Raw genomic sequence first — 18,840 nt, 5'->3', positions numbered from 1 at the left:
GATTTTGCATATATTTTTTATTTAGCTTGTTGAATATGTGTTTTTTATGGTAGCAATTTCACCAATACTTTATTTGGTTTTGTCCAATTTGTCAAATTTCTTCATTCGCGGGAAACTCTTTGTTTCAATTTTAAAATTTCAGACCAGAAACATAAGGATAGAATAGATGTTTTCAAGATAAATTCAGAAGAAAAAACTGACTACGTTAAAGTTTTTTTATGTGTCAGTAGTGAGATTTGGATTTGATTCTAGTGAAGTAACATCCATTCATTGACGCCCAAAAAACGTTTTTTTAGTCAATCGGGACAAATTGTTAGCTTTGTTTTAGTGTACTTTCAAAAAGAATTTAATTAAAAACTAAGCCATTTTTCCATCAGCATTTTATTTTTCTTCTGTTTTATTGAGTGACAAACAAAAATCAAATGAAACATCAAAATGAAGAGTGAAAAGAGCAAAAAAAAAATGCATTTGAACAGACGGAATTCAGGTACTTAAAGTGCAATCAAAAAGTTTATCATCAAAATGCCTGGCCTTTTCCACGCCCACCGATGGATGATCGATATTCGTTCCGAAAGGACAACAATTCAAAGTGAATTCATCACTTTGTTAGGTGTTTTATTTTCTTCATCTTTGGATTTAGTGTTTTGTCCTTTGTTTTCCAAGGACTGTACCCTACTTGTTGCTGCAAGACTCAAAATTATGCTCTTCTCTTGAATTTTGATTTGAAAATTAGAAAAAAAAAATTTAAAAAAAGAACCTAAAAAAGGTCGATTTTTTCGAATAATTTTAAATAAATAAATAAATATTTTTGGTTGATAAAAATGCTAATACAGTTGATTTTTAAGAATAAAAATATAACACGCACTCTCTTTTATATATAGTATACAAACATAATAGCAATTTGACTAGACACCATGTCGAAAACTAAAATAAAAAAAAAAAATCTATAAATAAAAGTTTAAAATGATAAATCGAGAAAAAAAATTAGACAGAGTAAAAAAGGAGAGAAAAAATCACGATAACGGGAGAAAAATATGGTTTTGTGCACACTTCAGTTAGTGTTTCGCTTCGATTGCAACTGCCATGAAACACATACGAGTTTCTCGAGCAAGCACGTTTACACATAGGAAAAATAGGGAAAATGGTTAACATATTTGTATGTTTTTAAAGCTAGTGTCATCATGTGTTTTTGGTACTGCAATACTGGCCTACGATACTCTATCTCTTTCTCTCTTTCACACACACACACACACACACACACACATTTCGTACATGATCTATGCTAAAAACTGTCACTTTTTGTATTTTTGTGTAATGGTTTGGTTTTGTGTATTGTTTCTTTTTGTGTTTGATGAAAACGACCATATATACAGAGATATGTCGTGGTATTTCTGCTCCTTAAATGTCTTGTTTTGTTTGTTAAGAGGGTGTGCGATTTAAATATGTACAGTGGGATATTGAAAATGGATGTTCATTGTCCATCCAAAGTGGAGTAGAATTTCTTCGATTGTTTTTCTCTTTCTGCCAATTATTTCACAACAACAACAAAAAAAATTGTAATGTAGAATTAATATTGGTAAGAAGATAGATTTGATTCATGTAAAATATAGATTAGGAAGAAGGAAACTTCTGTTCTTTGCTTGATTAAATTTTAAGTTTTCTTCTAGAGGGTAACCATATAATTGCGCCCTATGCTTTAGCGATCATTGTGACTTTTGACAATTTCTACAAATGAAGAACAATCACATCTTGCTTTGTGTCACCGTTTCGGTCTGTTTCAAACACATCTATATGTCGGCATTGTTGCTCCATAATCAAAGCACATTACGATATTACTTTTTGTTTACTTCAATTGCTTACATTTACAAAGCGAAGGACTTCTTTTTTATGTTATTCTGCTGTAATATAACATGGAAATAGAGAACATGGTGACAATAGTGCAGATGAGCCCAACAGCCCACATATTTTCTATTTTCTGTTTGTTTTTCTCGTTTTTTTTTTTTTTGTTAAATATATATCTATATCTTGTTATTTATGTACGCGCACGGTCAGTATTTTGGAACCATAGTTTCTTGAAATGTTGACTAACTAGTCTAGGAGAAAGATTTGAACTAAATGAACTTCATCTACATTTAGAAAACAAAAGAGATACATAAAGAATATTCGTAACGCAGTATTTGCCCGCGGTCTCCTTTTTTTTAGGTTGTTGTTTTTTTCTGGTTTTGATGCAGATTGTTTGGTTCTGTTGGTTTCAATGCAATTTCTGCATATGGTAATAGTGTTTTGTTGTATCAATCTATAAATTACTGCTGTTTATGTCATATAGTTTTGGTTTGTCGGTGTGAAAATTAATTGAATATTTGCAAAAAGTGAGATGATCGATTTTAAATGGTTTTTCCTCTTCTTTCTAAATTCGTTTTGAAGTAAATATATAGTAGTTTTTTTTTTGGTTCCACTGTGTATGTGTATTTTATAAACTCTCTATGGTCACCACTCACATCCTTATTTAGTCTCTATGCTTGTGAAAAGTAAGTTTGTTTGGTTGGTTTGCCTTTTTGATGAAATAAATCGAAGAGTCGCTAGAGATTGTTTTTAAATTAAAGGTGGCAGATTAATTATTGGCATTCGTTTGCGTGTTTCATTTTGTTTTTAGCTATGTGTAACGGTAATTTTTCTGCTTTTTGTGTGTCTCTGTGTGTTCACTTTTCGAGTGCCTCAAGCTTCACTCCTTTGTTTTTTTTTTATTTATACTAGTAACCTATGTTTAGCGTTTAACGCCATGAAAACCCTTATTTGAATATTGTTTTGTTCATTTCAATTTTTTTGTTCATGATTTTTTCTCTTGTGTGTGAGTGAGTGTTTTTTTTCCCTTCTTATTTGTTCATTCAGCTTTTTCTTATTGTTATCGATCCTTTTTCCATATGTTTAACTTATTTTCTTCTGTTTCTTTTGGTATCGTTTGTATTAGGCGAAACCAGTTTTCCTATGATTTTTGCCAAAAAAATCAAGATTCCAAGATTAAATTTGTTTAAAAAATTTCTTTTTCCGTCTATCACAAATGGTTTATTCTCGATGCAATTTTTTGACCATCACCCAAAATGTTTTTTTTTCTTCCTCGTTTTGTTGTTGGTTTTTATTCTAGATTTAAACGATACCGTCGTATTCTTGCCGTATTTTCTGGTCGCGGTTCGCCGGGCGGTGGCAAAATATCCTGATTGATTTCACTTGGCTTTGAAATTACATCGTCATCATTATCATTGCCTTCGATTGCGTCAACGCCAACCTCAAATGCATTATTATTGCCAGCATCACTGACATAATCAATCGATTCATCGCCGTTTTCAATTTGCTGCTTTGAATCCGAACCTCTTCCGTCGGTACTGTTGTCCGATGAATTATCATCAAAGTGGCCGGATCCAAGTAAATGTGATGGAACACCTCTGCTTCTATGGATGATGAAAAAAATTTCTTTTGAATATTTTAACTTTCTGAAGAAAAAAAAAATTCCACTTACCGCATAATGCCGCGTGTTTTTGATCGGTAAAAGCGAAGATTTAGCTGTGATGGATCGGTTACATATTTATCTGTGTTCTGACGGCGACGTCTCAAACCTGAAATAATTTCATCATCAGTGAAACTAAATCAAAACGACAAGAACCAAGGTGCAAAGTGCGTAAAACGGAATGTCAGTAATCAAAACGGCTTCATGATTTACCTGGTGTCAAATCATTCATATCCGGGGTTATTGGAAGGTCATTGCCTGCCCATGAAGCGCATTTCGTGGATCGTGCAGTGGGATTTAATACGGGAATCTTACTATGGCTGCTATTATTTAGTGTGCTATTGGTGGTGTCTTTCTTGTCATTGATTTGATTAACTGGAGCTCCATCCGATTGATTAGTTAACGGTTTGGCTGTTGTCGTTACCATTGTGTTGGTTGTTGGTTCTGTTGATTGTGGGACAAAAATGGGATCCAGGTTATTTATTAGTATTGAAAATTGTGCACTTATCGAGAATTGAGCTTTTAACGAATTTCTTTTTTGATTGAAAAGAAAAAAACACATGTGAACAGATTAACGTTCGAAAAAGTGACTCGATTTGTGATCGGCATTTTTTTCCCTGTATTTTGTTTGTGCAAAGTAGTCGCTTGAGCATTAGAAGCTTTGAAAGTTAAGGCATTGTTTGTTGAAGCAAAACTAATAACACAAGTGTGCATTAAATGTGCATGGCAACCCGCAAAAATAAGAAAAACGGACCTACACATGAGTTGATACGGTGCAACCGCCGAAACGCACAATAGCGAGAGAAAAACAAACTTTCGACACTTTGAATTGAAATTAAGCGATGAAAATTAAAACGTTCATAGGTAATTTAATGTAATTAGCTCAACGGATACGAAATGAAACAGATCAGATGGCGACGAACAGAAAATTGTACTGCAAATGATTTGATTCGCTAACCTATCACATTTGAAAGTTTAGCCAGCGTATTGCCGGCCGTGACGAAGCTATCGGCCGCATTGTCATCGTTGGTGGATGAAATGTCGGTTAAAGCGATGGTGGTTGCAATTAAACCCGTACCGTTGCCGGCTAATCGATTTTCACCATCGGCGCTGTTTGGATTGCTGTTATCCAGATTCAATCGTGCCACGTCGGACGATTTTTGTGCATCATCTTGCAGTCGTGCCGTGGTTGCGGCCGAAAAGAATGCTGTCTCATCGGTTGTCAGCTCACAATTGGCATCAACGGTCTCTGTGTTACGTTCAGTAGCGTGCGTCGTATAAATTTTATTGACTAATTTTCGCAGAACCTTTGCTTCGTCAGCATTTTGCCCGTTGATTTCGGCATCAAAATAAATCGACTCCTCACGATTCGGACTATTTTTATTCGGCTCTTGATTCTGTTGAATGACCCGGATTTCCAAACGGCCACTAATCGCACACTCTTCTTCATCGTCACCACCTCCGCTGCCGCCGGCACCATCGTCCTTGGGCTTCAGTTGTGAATGGACATTCACCTCTGGTTGCACACTCATTTTGGTCGATATTGCCGTTTTTGCCGATGGTGTCCCATTCCCATTTGCTATCCGCTGTGAATCCGACTCTTTAAATAGGATATTTGGTAGACTATTCCGATTCAATTTTGCATCGGCTAATTTCATTGCCAACGAATTGATATCGGTATCGGTTATTTTACTCGAACCTTGCGGTACCGGCTCACGTATACCAACATTTCGAATTATATCCATGCGGAAGATCTGAAATGATCCGAACAAATAGTCATGATAGGTGATTATTGAGCGGAGGCAAAAGATTTCATTAAGAAAAAGAAAATAGTAGCATTTCTTACGGTATCATCAAATGCAGCCTGCTGCACTAATGGTGGCTCCAAGTCATGCCGTATGGCATTGCCCAAAGATGGCGTCGACCAACACAATGGCAGAATATCTTGCAAATTTGAGTAGTTCTCTATACCAGCTATATTCAAATGAGATCTGAAAGAACAATTTTTTTTTTTCATTAGTCAATCGTTCATATTCGAACAGAAATATTTCGAATACCTTTTCCGTTTGAAGTCACGTCGTTTGGTGGTCTTACTATTTTGCACTTGCTGTGCCTGCGAAGTAATATGGCTTTTATCACGATGATCAGGACTCTGCAAAAAGAATTCAAAATATTAATCAATTTCGATTTTCCGTATAGGAATTCTCTCCCATTGTGCTAAGTCCAATATTTACCTGAGGTTCTTGTTTCCATTCGTTGTCTGTTGTTTCTTCGGAGTCATCAAATTGACTCTTCCATTGTGATGCTAACGTAAGGGCACCACCACCTCTGGTAACCTAAGACGAGAATAATGCACAAAATTACATAAAAATGTGAGAAAAACCAATTCCAAAACTATTCCAAAACTATTCGCCCAATGAAATATTCAAAATTAACAAATCGAAATACGAATTGATTCGACACATTGGAATACCCAAAATTTGAATGGAAATTTATAGTGAAATCTATCTTTTAACTGAAACTTTTGATCAAATCACTAACTTGTTGCAATGCTGAAACGTTTTCATCATCAATCACAGCAAATTGTGTGACCGAGTGATCGCGGTTGCCGCCGCTCAGGCGTTGACTAGATCCGCATCCGGACGATGTTCGCAAATTTGATCTTCTATTAGCACCAGATGATCCACCCGTTGCACTGCCAGCGCTACCAATATTTCGCCGACTGCAATGACCGTCAGCTGAAAATATTGAAATGTGCGTTTTTCAATACACCCCATTTCGTAAGCTTTCATTAAATTGACATAGTTGAAATGTCCGATGCATACCTGAGAATAAAAATGGTAAGGCTTCAGCATCGCGTGGCGATGTAGTTTCGGAACCCGTTGCACTTGCAGCAGCTATTGCTAGAATATTGAGATTATTTAATCCGTTTGATCGGCTAAAATGCGTAGCAAACAAATTACCTGTTGTTATCGTTGGCGGTGCGGTCAGAACACGAAGTCTACCATACGTTGTTTTCTCCTGTGTATGTTTAAAAATAAACGAAAAAAAAACGAGATGAAATTAGCATAAAAATAGATGTGGATGGAAACGAAGAGTGCAAATTTATTGATCTCGCTTGATGCCAGGAAATGGAATGAATCAAACTAAAAATATAGATAGACACACAAAAAAAAAATATCGGAAAAAAATGAGAAATGTCTTACATCAATTTGGGAGATGGATCGACGCTTTACTGGGCTATTACATTGATTTTGATTTTGATTAGATTCATTATTTACCGGATTTTTGCCATCCGCTTTGGGTGCATTTGCCGAAAAGCTGCTGCTATTGTTCTGTTGTTGTTGCTGTTGCTTTGGATTTGGGCCGCTTTGATTGGTTCTGTGCATTGAATCAGTGCCAGACCGATACGTTGGAATCATAGATTCACTGGCAATTTTTTGCACCTGCTGCTGACAGGGACGATTTTCACGCTGTTGCTGCTTGTGCACCGAGAAAAAGAAAATGGAACATTAAAAAAAAAAAAAATGGTTAAACGACACATATTCTTCGGTATAATATGTTGTTCAAGGCGGCTTACTGTTTGGTTTTGTTGTGAATTATTCAGTGAGTTTTGTGATTGCTGCGGATTTGCTGAGCCAATCGGTGATTGTGATGTTGCACCAATGGCCGCCGTATTTTGATCGTTTTCCGTGGCTGCTTGTTGTGGATTTTGCTTCGGCTTGAGCGCTGCTTGCTGTTGCGATGGAGTATCTTCTGTAGAAAACAATAAATAAATTGAATGGCATAAGTTTGGGTTAAAAAAACAAAACAAAAAACCTATTTCATTTGAAATAACGCATGACAACGTTTTACCATTTAAAGGGATCAAATTTCCGGCTCGTGCTGTTGTTATCTGATTATTTGGCGCAGTGACCGTTGCATTGCAATTTTTGTCTACCTGCATCTGCAATGGAACGCAAAAAAAAAAAGAGATAAAGAAAAAAATCGTTTTGAGAATTTTGAGTAGCAACTGCACTTACATATTCTATGCCGCTGGCATTTGTAGCGCCTATTGTAGTTGCATTGCCAGTAGCAATGACACCAATTACACCCGTACTATTCATACATGCTCCGCCATGTATTTGATCAGTTTTCACTTGAATATGGCTTTGTATATTGCTTGGCATATTATTTTGGCTACTTATATTGCTGACTGAATGTACGCCACCCTCCAGCTTCTCCCAATCGTACGGATCGGTTTCTGTTGATTAAATCGAATTCGATTGATTCGTTCAAAAATCATTGGCACAATCTCAAAAATGAGTGGAAATGATATGAAGAAAATGTTTTTTTTTTTCTTTCAGCATTTACCTTTGACACCGCGTCTTTTCATACATCGTTCGAACAGAGTTGAAAGCATCTACAAATAAAATTGGGTTAAACATACGCGCATACATGCATGCATGCATGCATATAATATCATTTACAACGGTTTACAATTATCATGACATGGAATGGCACGGCATGACACTTTGTACTCACCCCATAGTCTGGCTTATCTGCATAGCTGAGCGATTGTATATGCTCCAGAAATTTTGTTAAATCAGATGGTAAATGCTTTAGCAATAGCTTGTGGTCGTATTTCTCTTTCATCAAACCAACCTACAAATGAAACAGACAATGATTACATGTCATTTTATCTGAAAGCATATGTTACGTTTGAGTCAATTTTGATACAATTTTCGATAAGATTCTATTCGTATCATATTTGTACGTTGTTGATTTTGAATGTGTGATTTGATGTTACTCCCTAGTGGTCAGATGAATTCTCTAATCATTTTTCCAATTTTATAAAATTGATTTTTTTCTCATCGATTAAAATCAAACTACTCATGTACTTATGGTGATGTGTCAAACTACCAATTGAGGTTGCACAAATTGTGAAATTCGTTTTCAGTGAGTATGCATGATTTTGAATTTATATTAATATCGACCCCGTATGAAACGACGAGATCAAATCGATTTTCGAATATTTCCCCGTTTGGAGAAACACTATGCCACAACAACTACGAAAATTTAATCAATTTCCCCCATGCAGATGCTGTGTTTATGCTGTACCTGTTCTTTGTCTTTTATTTTACGCCATGGCAGTTGACCATTAACAAATTCAACTAGCATATAAAATAATGACCAGAGATCATCGTGACGGCCCATCTCTCGATTGCGATGTGCATTGATTGAAGCATATCGTACGGTGCCTCGGAAACCAGCTGCCGCACGGGGACAACGCACTTCACCCGTTCCAGTTGTATATTGACGTGCCAAGCCAAAATCTAACATATATACAAGTCTACAGTTGTATGGAAGGCGACCAATCGAAAAGTTACTCTGAAAACAAGTTCAATAAACCAATGGGTTTGTTTTGAAAATATGCCAATAAAAAGCGTCAGCAACGGCAGCTGCCATATAAATACATACTGGTTTGATGTCTCTGTGCAAAAATCCCACCGAATGTATAGATTCGATTGCTTTCAAAATTTGTAAACCTAAACGTAATGTCGTGCTCAGTGAAAACGCTCCTCGTGGCTGCGCCCGTCGCAGTTCGGCCAAATTCTTTCCTTGCAGTTGCATTACCACATAGTTAAAACGATCGTTTCGTCCACAGCCTATGAATCGGCATACATGCTGTTTTCCTGTTGATTGGAAAATCGATTAGTTTATAGTTCAAAATCATTTTTGGCAATATCCCAAAAATCAGAGACAATTCTCGGAGCAACGAAGAACAAATGAAAAACAACATTTGAGAAAAAAGAAAGAAAAAAAGATAAATACTCTACGATTTCTCGTGAACTTACCTTGTAGTTTTTTAAGAACAGCCACTTCCATTTTCAACACTTGCTTTGGCTGACGAGCTGACTCGACTTTCAATGCAACTTGTTCGCGTGTAATTAAGTCTTGACCCTCGTAAATCTCGCCAAAACCGCCGCCGCCAATTTTTCGGACCACCTTCCAGCGCTCCTTGACAACGTGTCCAGGCTGTAATAAATCTTCGGTCGCCATTTTTGAGTGATTCTACAGTTGAGAAAGAAAAACAGGCCCAACATTTTGAATCGAGTTTTTTTTAGAAACCTATAGTTCAATCAATTTGAACCAATAAAAACCATCAGCTGATGTGATTCGAGACCAATTTGCACCTGATCGACAGTGAAACAGAAAACAGAAAACAATACTCACATGATTTTGATTGTTATTAATTTCGCCGGCTTTATCGGTGGATGTTGAACGCACACGAATGCGTACCTTTTGTTGCAATTGCGGCGGATAATGTGTTGGTTGTTGAACGATTATTGGAATTTGTGGGTTTGGTTCGTCCTGATGGTAACGTTGATGATGCCTTAAAATCGGATTATTACGTGGATTTGCTGGAAGTGTCGCAGATCTTTGTAACGACCTTCGAGCCCCACCGTCTGGATTTTTGTCATTTACTTCGTTCCTGGAATAGAGAAGCCGAATTATAATATGCCCATTTTCTACTGTTTTTACTACAATATCATTTAAATTCAATGGTTTTATTTTAGCGATGAAAATATCTGACGAAATTCTAAGCCGTATTGCACTTCAAACAGATGCTTCACACATTCGCACAACTTGATCAAAGTAACACAAGCGAATCCCAATGCGCTTCGGAATGAAATCCTTTCGAATTTCATAATATTAGCTCATATTTCACATAAACTGAATGTAATGCACGTTAGAAAATGTCATGGAATAAATCATGCAATAACTTTCCAATTATCGTATAAAAGCTTAAGAATGAATTATTCGAGGCTCATTTCATTTGTCTCACTCCATTTCACTGTGCTGCACTCTTGCCGTCGCTATGCCGCTCTCTTGCTCTCTTTCTCAGCGCTGCTGCATTCAATCGAAAGGAAAGCTGCTGTTCGTATTTCGTTTCTTTTTTTTTTACGTTGTTGTCGTATTTTTGAAAAATGTTCTTAAAACCGGGGCAAAATGAATCGATGCTCTCACCAATTCAAACTCGAATACAATGATTGGAAGTCAGTGTGTGAATCGAATGTTCATACCAAAAATGTAAAATGCGAGCAACGTCATTGTGTTGTGCAAAAGTTTCTATTTTTCTTTCAGTTCTTATCACAACTCATCGCACGTTCAGATGGCTGCCGATATGTGTGTTGGAGAGAGAAAGGGAGAGAGAGAGAGAGAGAGCGACCGAGTGCACATTCTCAAGTCAAGAGTCCAATGTATAACAACACAACAACAGCTGACAATTTGTGATGGAAAGTGGTTTTTTTTATAGCTCTCTCAATTTATTTGCGTATGCCATTACAAAGTACACATACGGCTTTGATATATGGATTGCGATTGTCCATTTTAATATGTTCTACACATGCATATCGTTCATTTGTTGGCCTCACTGTCTCCAATAAATTTTTATGGATTTGTGTGAAATCTCGTTTAGAAATTGTGTCTGAACTCATCAACAAATGAAAATGGGAATGCTAATCTTCGGTTTTTTTTTTAGCGAGAAAAAGAAAAAGAAGAAGTAAAAGAAAGAGCTGACGTGCAGCATTTTAATAAAATGCAAGGCAAACTCTAGGGAATCGCAACGACAACAACAAAATAAAACGCAATGATCCATATATTCCTACAAACAGACTCGACATTATCTCTGCACACATATCGTTGTTCGTGTCACGAAAACGATGAGAAAAATAATAATTATAACAACAATATTTTTGTCGTACTTGAACTAGCAAGTGAGAAACAGGCAAAAACAATGTGAAAATTTAAAAAAAAAACAACAACAACAACAACAACCCAAAACAGATTGAAATGTGTTGCTCTTCGTTATCATTTCAGTATCCTCGTGGAACGATGGAAAAATTACAAACATCTAGCGGTAACGATGATGAAGACGATGTCATGGCACAAAATATCACCAGCTAAATATTGTACAAAAACAGTAGCAACAGAAGAAGGGCGAAAAATAAACAGCCAAAGCAGCAGTAGCACAGAAGCCACCGTGCATGTGAGCATATATGTATGTATATCCCTGAACAAGAAGGAGCCCACCGATTCCGAAGTGAAAACCATTGCTAGTTCTCTCATCGTATTACTTGCATCTACGCCTTGAAAACATTGATTTTTTCGCCTATGTGCGCCTGCGTGCGCATTGCTCTAATGAACTGAACGTCATTGGTCATGTTTTATTCCGAATTTAGCCGCGAATCACACATACATTCATATTTAGAGACAAAAAAAAAATGGCAATATCACTTGGAATGGAATCCCACCATGCTCACGGCTTGCCTGTCAATTTTGTTGTTTTGTTGTTGCCGCTTCATTTTCATATCGCTTGTATGTTGATGGGTCATTATGATATTTTATTCTCGTCTCTTGGTTATCGTTTTGGTCCCATACATTATTTTTTATGGGTTTCAATAGAAAAATAAAAAAATTGTGTCGCAATCGAAAATAGAATGTCGCACACACACACATATATATTCATATGTACACTGTACCGTAATCCTATCAAGAATGCAATTTGAAATTGATTTTCAACAGCAGTTTATCATATTCGTCCGGTGGGCATGCATCGATCGTGCATTTTCACACATTATCCACCACCCACCCAAAACGCATCATATTAATTTCATTTTAATTCTCGTCAGGCCACGCTTAATCTGCGTAATCAGTTTATAATCGTGAACCAAGCGACAGGATGAAATGAAAGGACTTGTCGGGTGACTCGGCAAAATGAAGTGTATATATGTATATGTATATGGAAATGGCCACCTGATACAATCGGCATATATCACAAATACACAAGCACAATTTATCCTCTCTCGCGAGCACGGTGCTCCACATGGAACTCTCCAAAATGAGTCAGAGCAAATAACGAAAAAGAAAATAAGAAGAAACGAAACACACAACTGAAACGCATGGAAAAATCAATGAAAATCCATCACTAAATAGCGTCAAATACTTTGTTATTTCTCCTTTCTATTTTTCTATTCAGCGCTTTCTCAGCTCTACTCTCTCTGTATGTATTCGCCTGTTCGTGACGACGGATATTGTGTTCATGGAACAATGCAATAACTTATTTTCCGTTGTTTTTTTTTTTTTTTTGCTTATTTCGTTCTGCGCGTTTTTTATTACCATTTCTGTTTTTTTTCATTCTTGCAGCAATTTTTTTCCACAGACTATAACGGGTATTTGGTAACGTTTGAGAGACAAGAGCTTTTTTGCGAGCAATTTTGCTTCTTTTTTTTCAATCGATCGGCTTACAACAATAACCAATCGAAATGACATTATAGGAAATTTTATCCGGATGGAAATACATACTGGCCGAAAATATAAAGAACAAGAAGGGTTGCCCACCACACACATTCCACATACATAGATGTGTTTATCGATTATTATCAATCTAGTTTATTTTTTTCTATGTCCATGTCTATAAAAGAAAAACAAACTTACTAATTACACCAATCAGTTTGAGCTCATGACACCGCCGCATATTGCTACAAATGTTCTTTTTTTTTTTAACACACGTATATGTATGGAAATTTGGCTTCTTTCCCGGTTTTTGTAATTGTAAATCCAAAGCCGATAATAGTATCAATGGCAATTTATTGTGAAATTGTCAATACACGCAATCACCGACACATCGACACACACACAACAGCACAAAGCACATGAACGAGAAAATGCGACGACGAAAATCTTTCAATATGTTTTCCCGATTCGATAAAATTAAACAAAAATGCACTTTCCTCAACCAGGATATATTTTCACATGGGTCACAATACAAAGCAAGAGCAAGAGAATATTGAATTTTTTTTTGTTTGCTTTTTGCTGCTGCTGTTGTTGTTATTTAATCCGTTTTTGCCTTGTTCCGCATTCGCATATTTAAATTTTGCATAAAAAAATGAATTCAAAACAAATGCATTCGCATTGCAAACATAAAAAATTGATCCAGACCGAAAATGTTTCGCTTTCTTTTCTATGATTCAAATAATGTGTGTCTTTTTCGTTTCCGAAACACAATGGTCGTTTTTAACACATCCAAATTTTAAACGTAGCAACTGAGAGAGCAAGGGATTTTGGTTTAAGACAAAAAAAAAAAATGAATATCGAAAAATTAAAGATCGATGTTTTTTTTACTTCGTAAAAGGACACGAATGGTTTTAATCACAATTGTTTGACATCATTTTTTGTTATTCCTTTCAATGTTCTTTTTTAGATGATATATTTTGTTTTTGTTTTTGTTTTTTTTTGCATGGCAACAAAATGTGTATAAAAAAATGAACTTAATTGTATCGCTTGTCTTTTGTGTTGTCTTTTAAAATGAATGCGGGGATGACAGAGTGTTTTTTTTTTTTCGTGTGTTTGCGAATAATGAATTCACATCGTTTTGTTTTTAGATTGCATTTTGGTTTTGTGTGACATTGGCCAATATAAAATGTTCATGCCATTTTCAGTGAGCACAGCAAACAGTTCAAAATCGTTGGAATGGTGGTGGTTGGTGTTCATGGAATGTCAAAGAGTATTTGTCAGTCGCAGCCTATCCGATTGCATTCGAGAGAATCGTATGGCCAAGAAACGATTTTTAAATTTATACACGAATCGTTCGTAAATGTTATTTTCTTTTGAATATCTTCTTTTTTTGTTGTCACAGTTCCGCTTTGCCGAGATTCACAGATAGTTAGATAGATAGATAGATAGAGATTGACTCACAAACAAAACTCATTTATTCATCGATTTCGATTTTCGGTTATGTTCTAAAACTCAGGCAGGAGTCCATTTATGCATTTTTTTTTTTATAATCAAACATGACACGACACGACACATGAAATTTAATGCATAATATACACAGAATGAACCGAACGACACACACAAAAAAAGTACAGAACGAAAAGAATTTTAGTAAAGATAGTTCACACGCAATTTTTTTTTTTAATAAGACAAATCAATAAAATTGTTGTTTCGTTTCGACACAGCGACTGGTCTCCAGTGTTTGCATTAAATGCGTTGATTTTGTTGAGTGTTTTTTTTTGTGTGTTTTTCGGTGTGCTTTCTTCAAGTATTTCTATTGTATTTTCTTCTTTTACAAGACGAAAAAATTGCACATCAAAAATCAAATACAACCACTAAATTAAATATGCTTCGTTTGTGTTTGAAGCAAACTAAACATGTTGACAGTTCGTTTTTTGGGCTCTTCGAACTGATATTCAGATACGGACTGGATGTGATGTGTATGTGTGTGCATGGCGCTAGTTTGATGGTACTGGTACACTGGTGCATGTGTTTGTGTGTTTGTTTGTTTGTGTGTGCGCTCTAGCGGTCCGTTTGCATGGGGGAACATTGCAGAATGTTGGACTACGATTGCATAGATGTGTGCGAATCACACACTCTCTCTCTCTCTCTCTCTGTGTGTGTGTGTGTGTGAGTGCTTGGCTACATTATACTTGCGTTTGACATAAAGTAATACGATGTTGTTGTGCATGTATTGGCCTTCGTTCTACTAAAATTCATTTTTCCCGTGTATACGAACGCCTGAATATGACGCTATTGACCTCTCTTTTCAACTGCTACCGAGACGCGCACTATGGCCCATTCGAATCGTGTCATTCTTCTTCGATGATTTCATTTCGGTTTATTGTGCGCTCGCGCACACCTTCACACATTTTCCCACTCACTCGGTGTGTCTCAGTTTTGCTCTTTCTCGCATTCATTCGCAGTTCGTTTCTCGTTACTCGTTCCCATTCATACACGATTTGTGTTTGTGCAAATGTAAATATATGCACGTATCCAACGTAAAGCACAAGCAGCTACTGCAATTACACTAGGTGAGAAACAGTAATGCACTGGGAAAAACCATCAAGTTGATTGTTCATGTCGATAGAATGTGTGAGTGAGTGCGGCGCGCGCGATGCATTCATACCATTCAAATGGGGACGCTTAAATACAATTCCATGCAATTTATAGCGAATCTATTGTGCCGTCTGACATGATTACATCTTTCAAAATAACTCGTTGCCGGACCAGTTATTATATGTGTGCAAATTATCGCGCATTGAAAATGTTCAAAAGCCACTTTTGCTATGTACTTTCTAGCCTTCTTCTTCGTTTAGCTGACGAGCTGACGTCTAACTGCTTTTTCTTTATATTTTTTCTGTTCATTTCAGCAAATGAAATAATCAGTATGTGTTGTCTACTAGGGGATAGACACAAGATCTGAGATACGATCGTTTTTCAAAATACTTAATTGATTTTGTGTAGAGGTGTTCAGATTCGTGAAGATTCATTGAGATTTGAAGGGATTTGAAGAGATTTGTAAAAATCTTACTGATTTGTTTGACCTTTTTGACAAGTCAGCCATTTTGATTTGAGAAGATTCATAAGGATTCATAGAGATTCAAAAGTATTTGAATTTGCTCGAGATTTGAGATTCCTACAGATTTGAAAAGATCTAAAAAGATTCAAGTTTTAAATGTTGTGTCTACCCCCTAGGTTGTCTATGACTTATACAACGCTTACGGTTTGTTTCTTTGTTTATTATTCTGTAACGATTAATGATCGCGTCTTCTGTTTGTGACGGTTTCATTTTCGAAAATTCAAATAAAATTTGAAGCGAAAAATAACGTTATTGGCAACACTTTCAGCGTAGATAACGGCGCATTGCCAAAATCTATTCTGCCGGAATTTCACGCAACGTTAGGACAATTTATGAAGATTCATTTTCGACGGATCTCTTAATAGATCCATTGGCGAAAATAAATTCAAAGATCCGAAAAACAAAATTCGACGTCGTTGGACCATTTGATACGGTGTGAATGTGTGTTCACCATTGAAGATCATACTCAATTAGACGTTATGACCTTTCATTAGTTTTTCGCGTTTTGTGTCATACGACTCGTATGCGATCGTGTTGATATACATCAAATATGATTCACTTCCTTAAGTCATTGGCAATGACTAGACACTTTGACGATATTGAAATTTGACTAAAATACAAACGTAAATAAGCTCTTCTTTCTAATTTTCACACACAAATATACACACACAAAATTTACCCACCAATTTGCGTTCACGAGTTTTGTAGCCATTGTGCGATCTCCAGTTTCGTTTTTTCACGGTAATTCCTCCACTTTTTCAGTTAAAAAAAACAATTGAAGTCCTTTTCAATTGAGGTTTTATGGTCGATGTCTTGAATTTTGCTGAAAAAAAGAATAAATTTATTATTTTTTCCAAAAAAAAATTATAAGGAATCGTTATGTATGCAAAATTAAAAGCTAAAAGTTGAAGATAATATTCCATATGTATAAATCAATTTAATTTTCATATTAACTTTGATTTTTCATTTCATTCAAATTTTTTCTCTTCTTAAATTTTCGGTGCTCTACTTTCTTCTTTTAAATTTATGATCATTCTCGATTGTGAAAGCGGAATTTTTGTTGTATTTCGATAAAATTGATGACTTCTGTTTGCATTGGATTTTTCCGCGATCCACGTAATGCAGAAACAAAAGGATCCTTTATGTCGCATTTGTGTTGCCATTCAACGCAATGGCCGCTCAAGTCAGTTGAACAAACATGTTTTGGACATTGAAAGAAACGACGACATAATTTAAAAAGTCGTGCGATTGTCATCTACTTCTAAATCCTGAGTGATTTGATTTGTGGTTGTTGCTCTTGAAATGCGACGGAAAACTGAGCGTGTTCTCCTTTTCGCATTTTCAACGAAATTCAAAGAAACAAAGAAGCCTTCTAACCGTTTGTGTTGTGTATGACAGTGTCTTTTGCCGCCGCCGCCACCGCCGCTGCTGCTGCTGCTGCTGCTTCAGCGATTGAGCAAGCAAAATGGACGATCATCGCTTAAATTTAGATACACACGCATGCCGTTACTCTGTGATATGGTGATTTATGTCATCTTTTGCATATGTATGTTTTCATTTGTGTAGATGGATTTTGTTGATGCCGAGTTTTTGATACGCGAGCACAAAATATGAAAAACAATCCGACGAAATTATTTATAAATTTTTAATCGACTGTGTCTGTCGCTTGAATTCCGTGTACTTTTCGTTGTCAATTTAGTGGAAAAACAAAGCCATTACACAGCCGCTTAAAGTTTAATGCCAGAAGTTATTTACAAGCCATTTTTTGTGAAAAGCATACACATTTACAATATACGAATGCACCTGCAAACATCATGAGTCGACATTTTTATTCTGACACATTACATGATAAGAATATCTCTTCATTCAACGCACATGATATTTCGGATTACGTTTGTTATTTTCATTTGAGATTCGTTTGTTTCAATCGCCGAAAGACAACAGAGCGACACATTTTAACGAGGGGTTTGTGTGGCTGCCAATTGCGATGCCGCACAAAAATTGACCGTTTCGCAAATGTTTCTATGTGCATCAGTTTTTATTGTTTTTATAACCCCCTTGGTTTTCGTCAACGAATACACGGCCAACAATCTGCGTGAAAAAATTATTACTTTTTGCAAATGCAAAGGTGGTCTGCCATATAAACCAAATATAAACCGCATGTGCATATTATTTACAATTTCACTTTTTTTACGACGAACAACAACAAAAGAAAATGACAACTCTTTGGTCTGTATGCACTCGGTCAGTTGATTCGCGTCGGGAGCAAGCGATGGATTAGAAAATTTTGAATCATTTATAATTACAAAAGAGTGATCAACGATCGAAATGACTTATTAAAATACACTTTTAATCACATCCAAAGTCGAGCAATATTCAATTTAGTTTCTCATTGAAAATGTCCTTTGTGCTTTAGAACACCAGAATCTTTTCATTTCTAGAAACAAAATTTCACGAAATTAGATACTCCTTTTTCAACTTACTTTCTTTTTATCTCTATAATTACTCATTTGAAATGTAAAATATCCCATTGTGTATTTTTGTCCATTTGAAATTTGAACAACTGAATACGATGTACAAACAATGATTTGAATTGTGTGTGATTTATGATCAAAATGGAGATAAATATGATTCATGGCATGAAAAAGAAACAAATCTATCTTTGGATAAGATGGACTCGGTGAATCACATAAAATTTTCTTGTCTTTCTTTTTTTACGTCGACTGGTAAGAGAAATGCGTTTAACATCTTTGAAAAAGTTGAAAAAAAAAATCGTGGCACAAACAAAACATTTCCCAAACTCATCAACACGAATTCGTTCAGTGCGAAATCAATTAAAGTCATTTTTATTCTCAGTCGCTCACTTAATTTGTTTCCGTTTTCCTTTCGCTTTTCCATCTCTCTCTCTCTCTCTCTCTCTCTCTCTCTCTCTCTCTCT

At 36.0% G+C, this 18,840-nt stretch overlaps 2 protein-coding genes across 20 annotated transcripts in view; both read right to left on the bottom strand.

Annotated features, from left to right (window-relative positions):
* The window catches only part of LOC129576399 (N(4)-(Beta-N-acetylglucosaminyl)-L-asparaginase), a 95,529-nt gene extending 93,686 nt beyond the window's left edge, over positions 1–1,843 (bottom strand). The window contains exon 1 of the mRNA XM_055461506.1: positions 1,839–1,843. The gene's annotated coding sequence lies outside the window, so the exon portion shown is untranslated. The remainder of the gene's footprint in view (positions 1–1,838) is intronic.
* Positions 1,844–3,036: 1,193 nt separating this feature from the next.
* LOC129576386 (tau-tubulin kinase homolog Asator) overlaps positions 3,037–18,840 on the bottom strand; it is a 22,101-nt gene continuing 6,297 nt past the window's right edge. For 4 of the 19 annotated variants that reach the window (XM_055461401.1, XM_055461402.1, XM_055461400.1 and 1 more), the window contains exons 3-23: positions 16,586–16,725; positions 9,719–9,977; positions 9,340–9,556; positions 8,963–9,177; positions 8,603–8,872; positions 8,027–8,146; positions 7,856–7,904; positions 7,525–7,745; positions 7,358–7,448; positions 7,083–7,258; positions 6,709–6,981; positions 6,466–6,523; positions 6,328–6,405; positions 6,044–6,240; positions 5,737–5,838; positions 5,560–5,654; positions 5,349–5,493; positions 4,461–5,256; positions 3,716–3,946; positions 3,515–3,611; positions 3,037–3,446 (exon numbers count right to left, since the gene is read on the bottom strand). In XM_055461401.1, the coding sequence (XP_055317376.1) occupies positions 3,134–3,446; positions 3,515–3,611; positions 3,716–3,946; positions 4,461–5,256; positions 5,349–5,493; positions 5,560–5,654; positions 5,737–5,838; positions 6,044–6,240; positions 6,328–6,405; positions 6,466–6,523; positions 6,709–6,981; positions 7,083–7,258; positions 7,358–7,448; positions 7,525–7,745; positions 7,856–7,904; positions 8,027–8,146; positions 8,603–8,872; positions 8,963–9,177; positions 9,340–9,556; positions 9,719–9,977; positions 16,586–16,614 (4,032 nt within the window). In that variant the 5' untranslated portion in view covers positions 16,615–16,725 and the 3' untranslated portion in view covers positions 3,037–3,133. Of the gene's footprint in view, positions 3,447–3,514; positions 3,612–3,715; positions 3,947–4,256; positions 5,257–5,348; positions 5,494–5,559; positions 5,655–5,736; positions 5,839–6,043; positions 6,241–6,327; positions 6,406–6,465; positions 6,524–6,708; positions 6,985–7,082; positions 7,259–7,357; positions 7,449–7,524; positions 7,746–7,855; positions 7,905–8,026; positions 8,147–8,602; positions 8,873–8,962; positions 9,178–9,339; positions 9,557–9,718; positions 9,978–10,331; positions 12,090–16,585; positions 16,726–18,840 lie in introns of those variants that run through there. The other 15 variants (XM_055461410.1, XM_055461409.1, XM_055461398.1 and 12 more) reach the window with 14 other exon arrangements.

Source organism: Sitodiplosis mosellana, unplaced genomic scaffold, assembly GCF_009176505.1.
Source record: "Sitodiplosis mosellana isolate CC-2019 unplaced genomic scaffold, AAFC_SMos_1.0 Smas_scaffold_6181, whole genome shotgun sequence".
NCBI lineage: Eukaryota > Metazoa > Arthropoda > Insecta > Diptera > Cecidomyiidae > Sitodiplosis > Sitodiplosis mosellana.
Note: the sequence above shows the minus strand (reverse complement) of the source record. Positions and strands in the feature narration are given on the sequence as shown.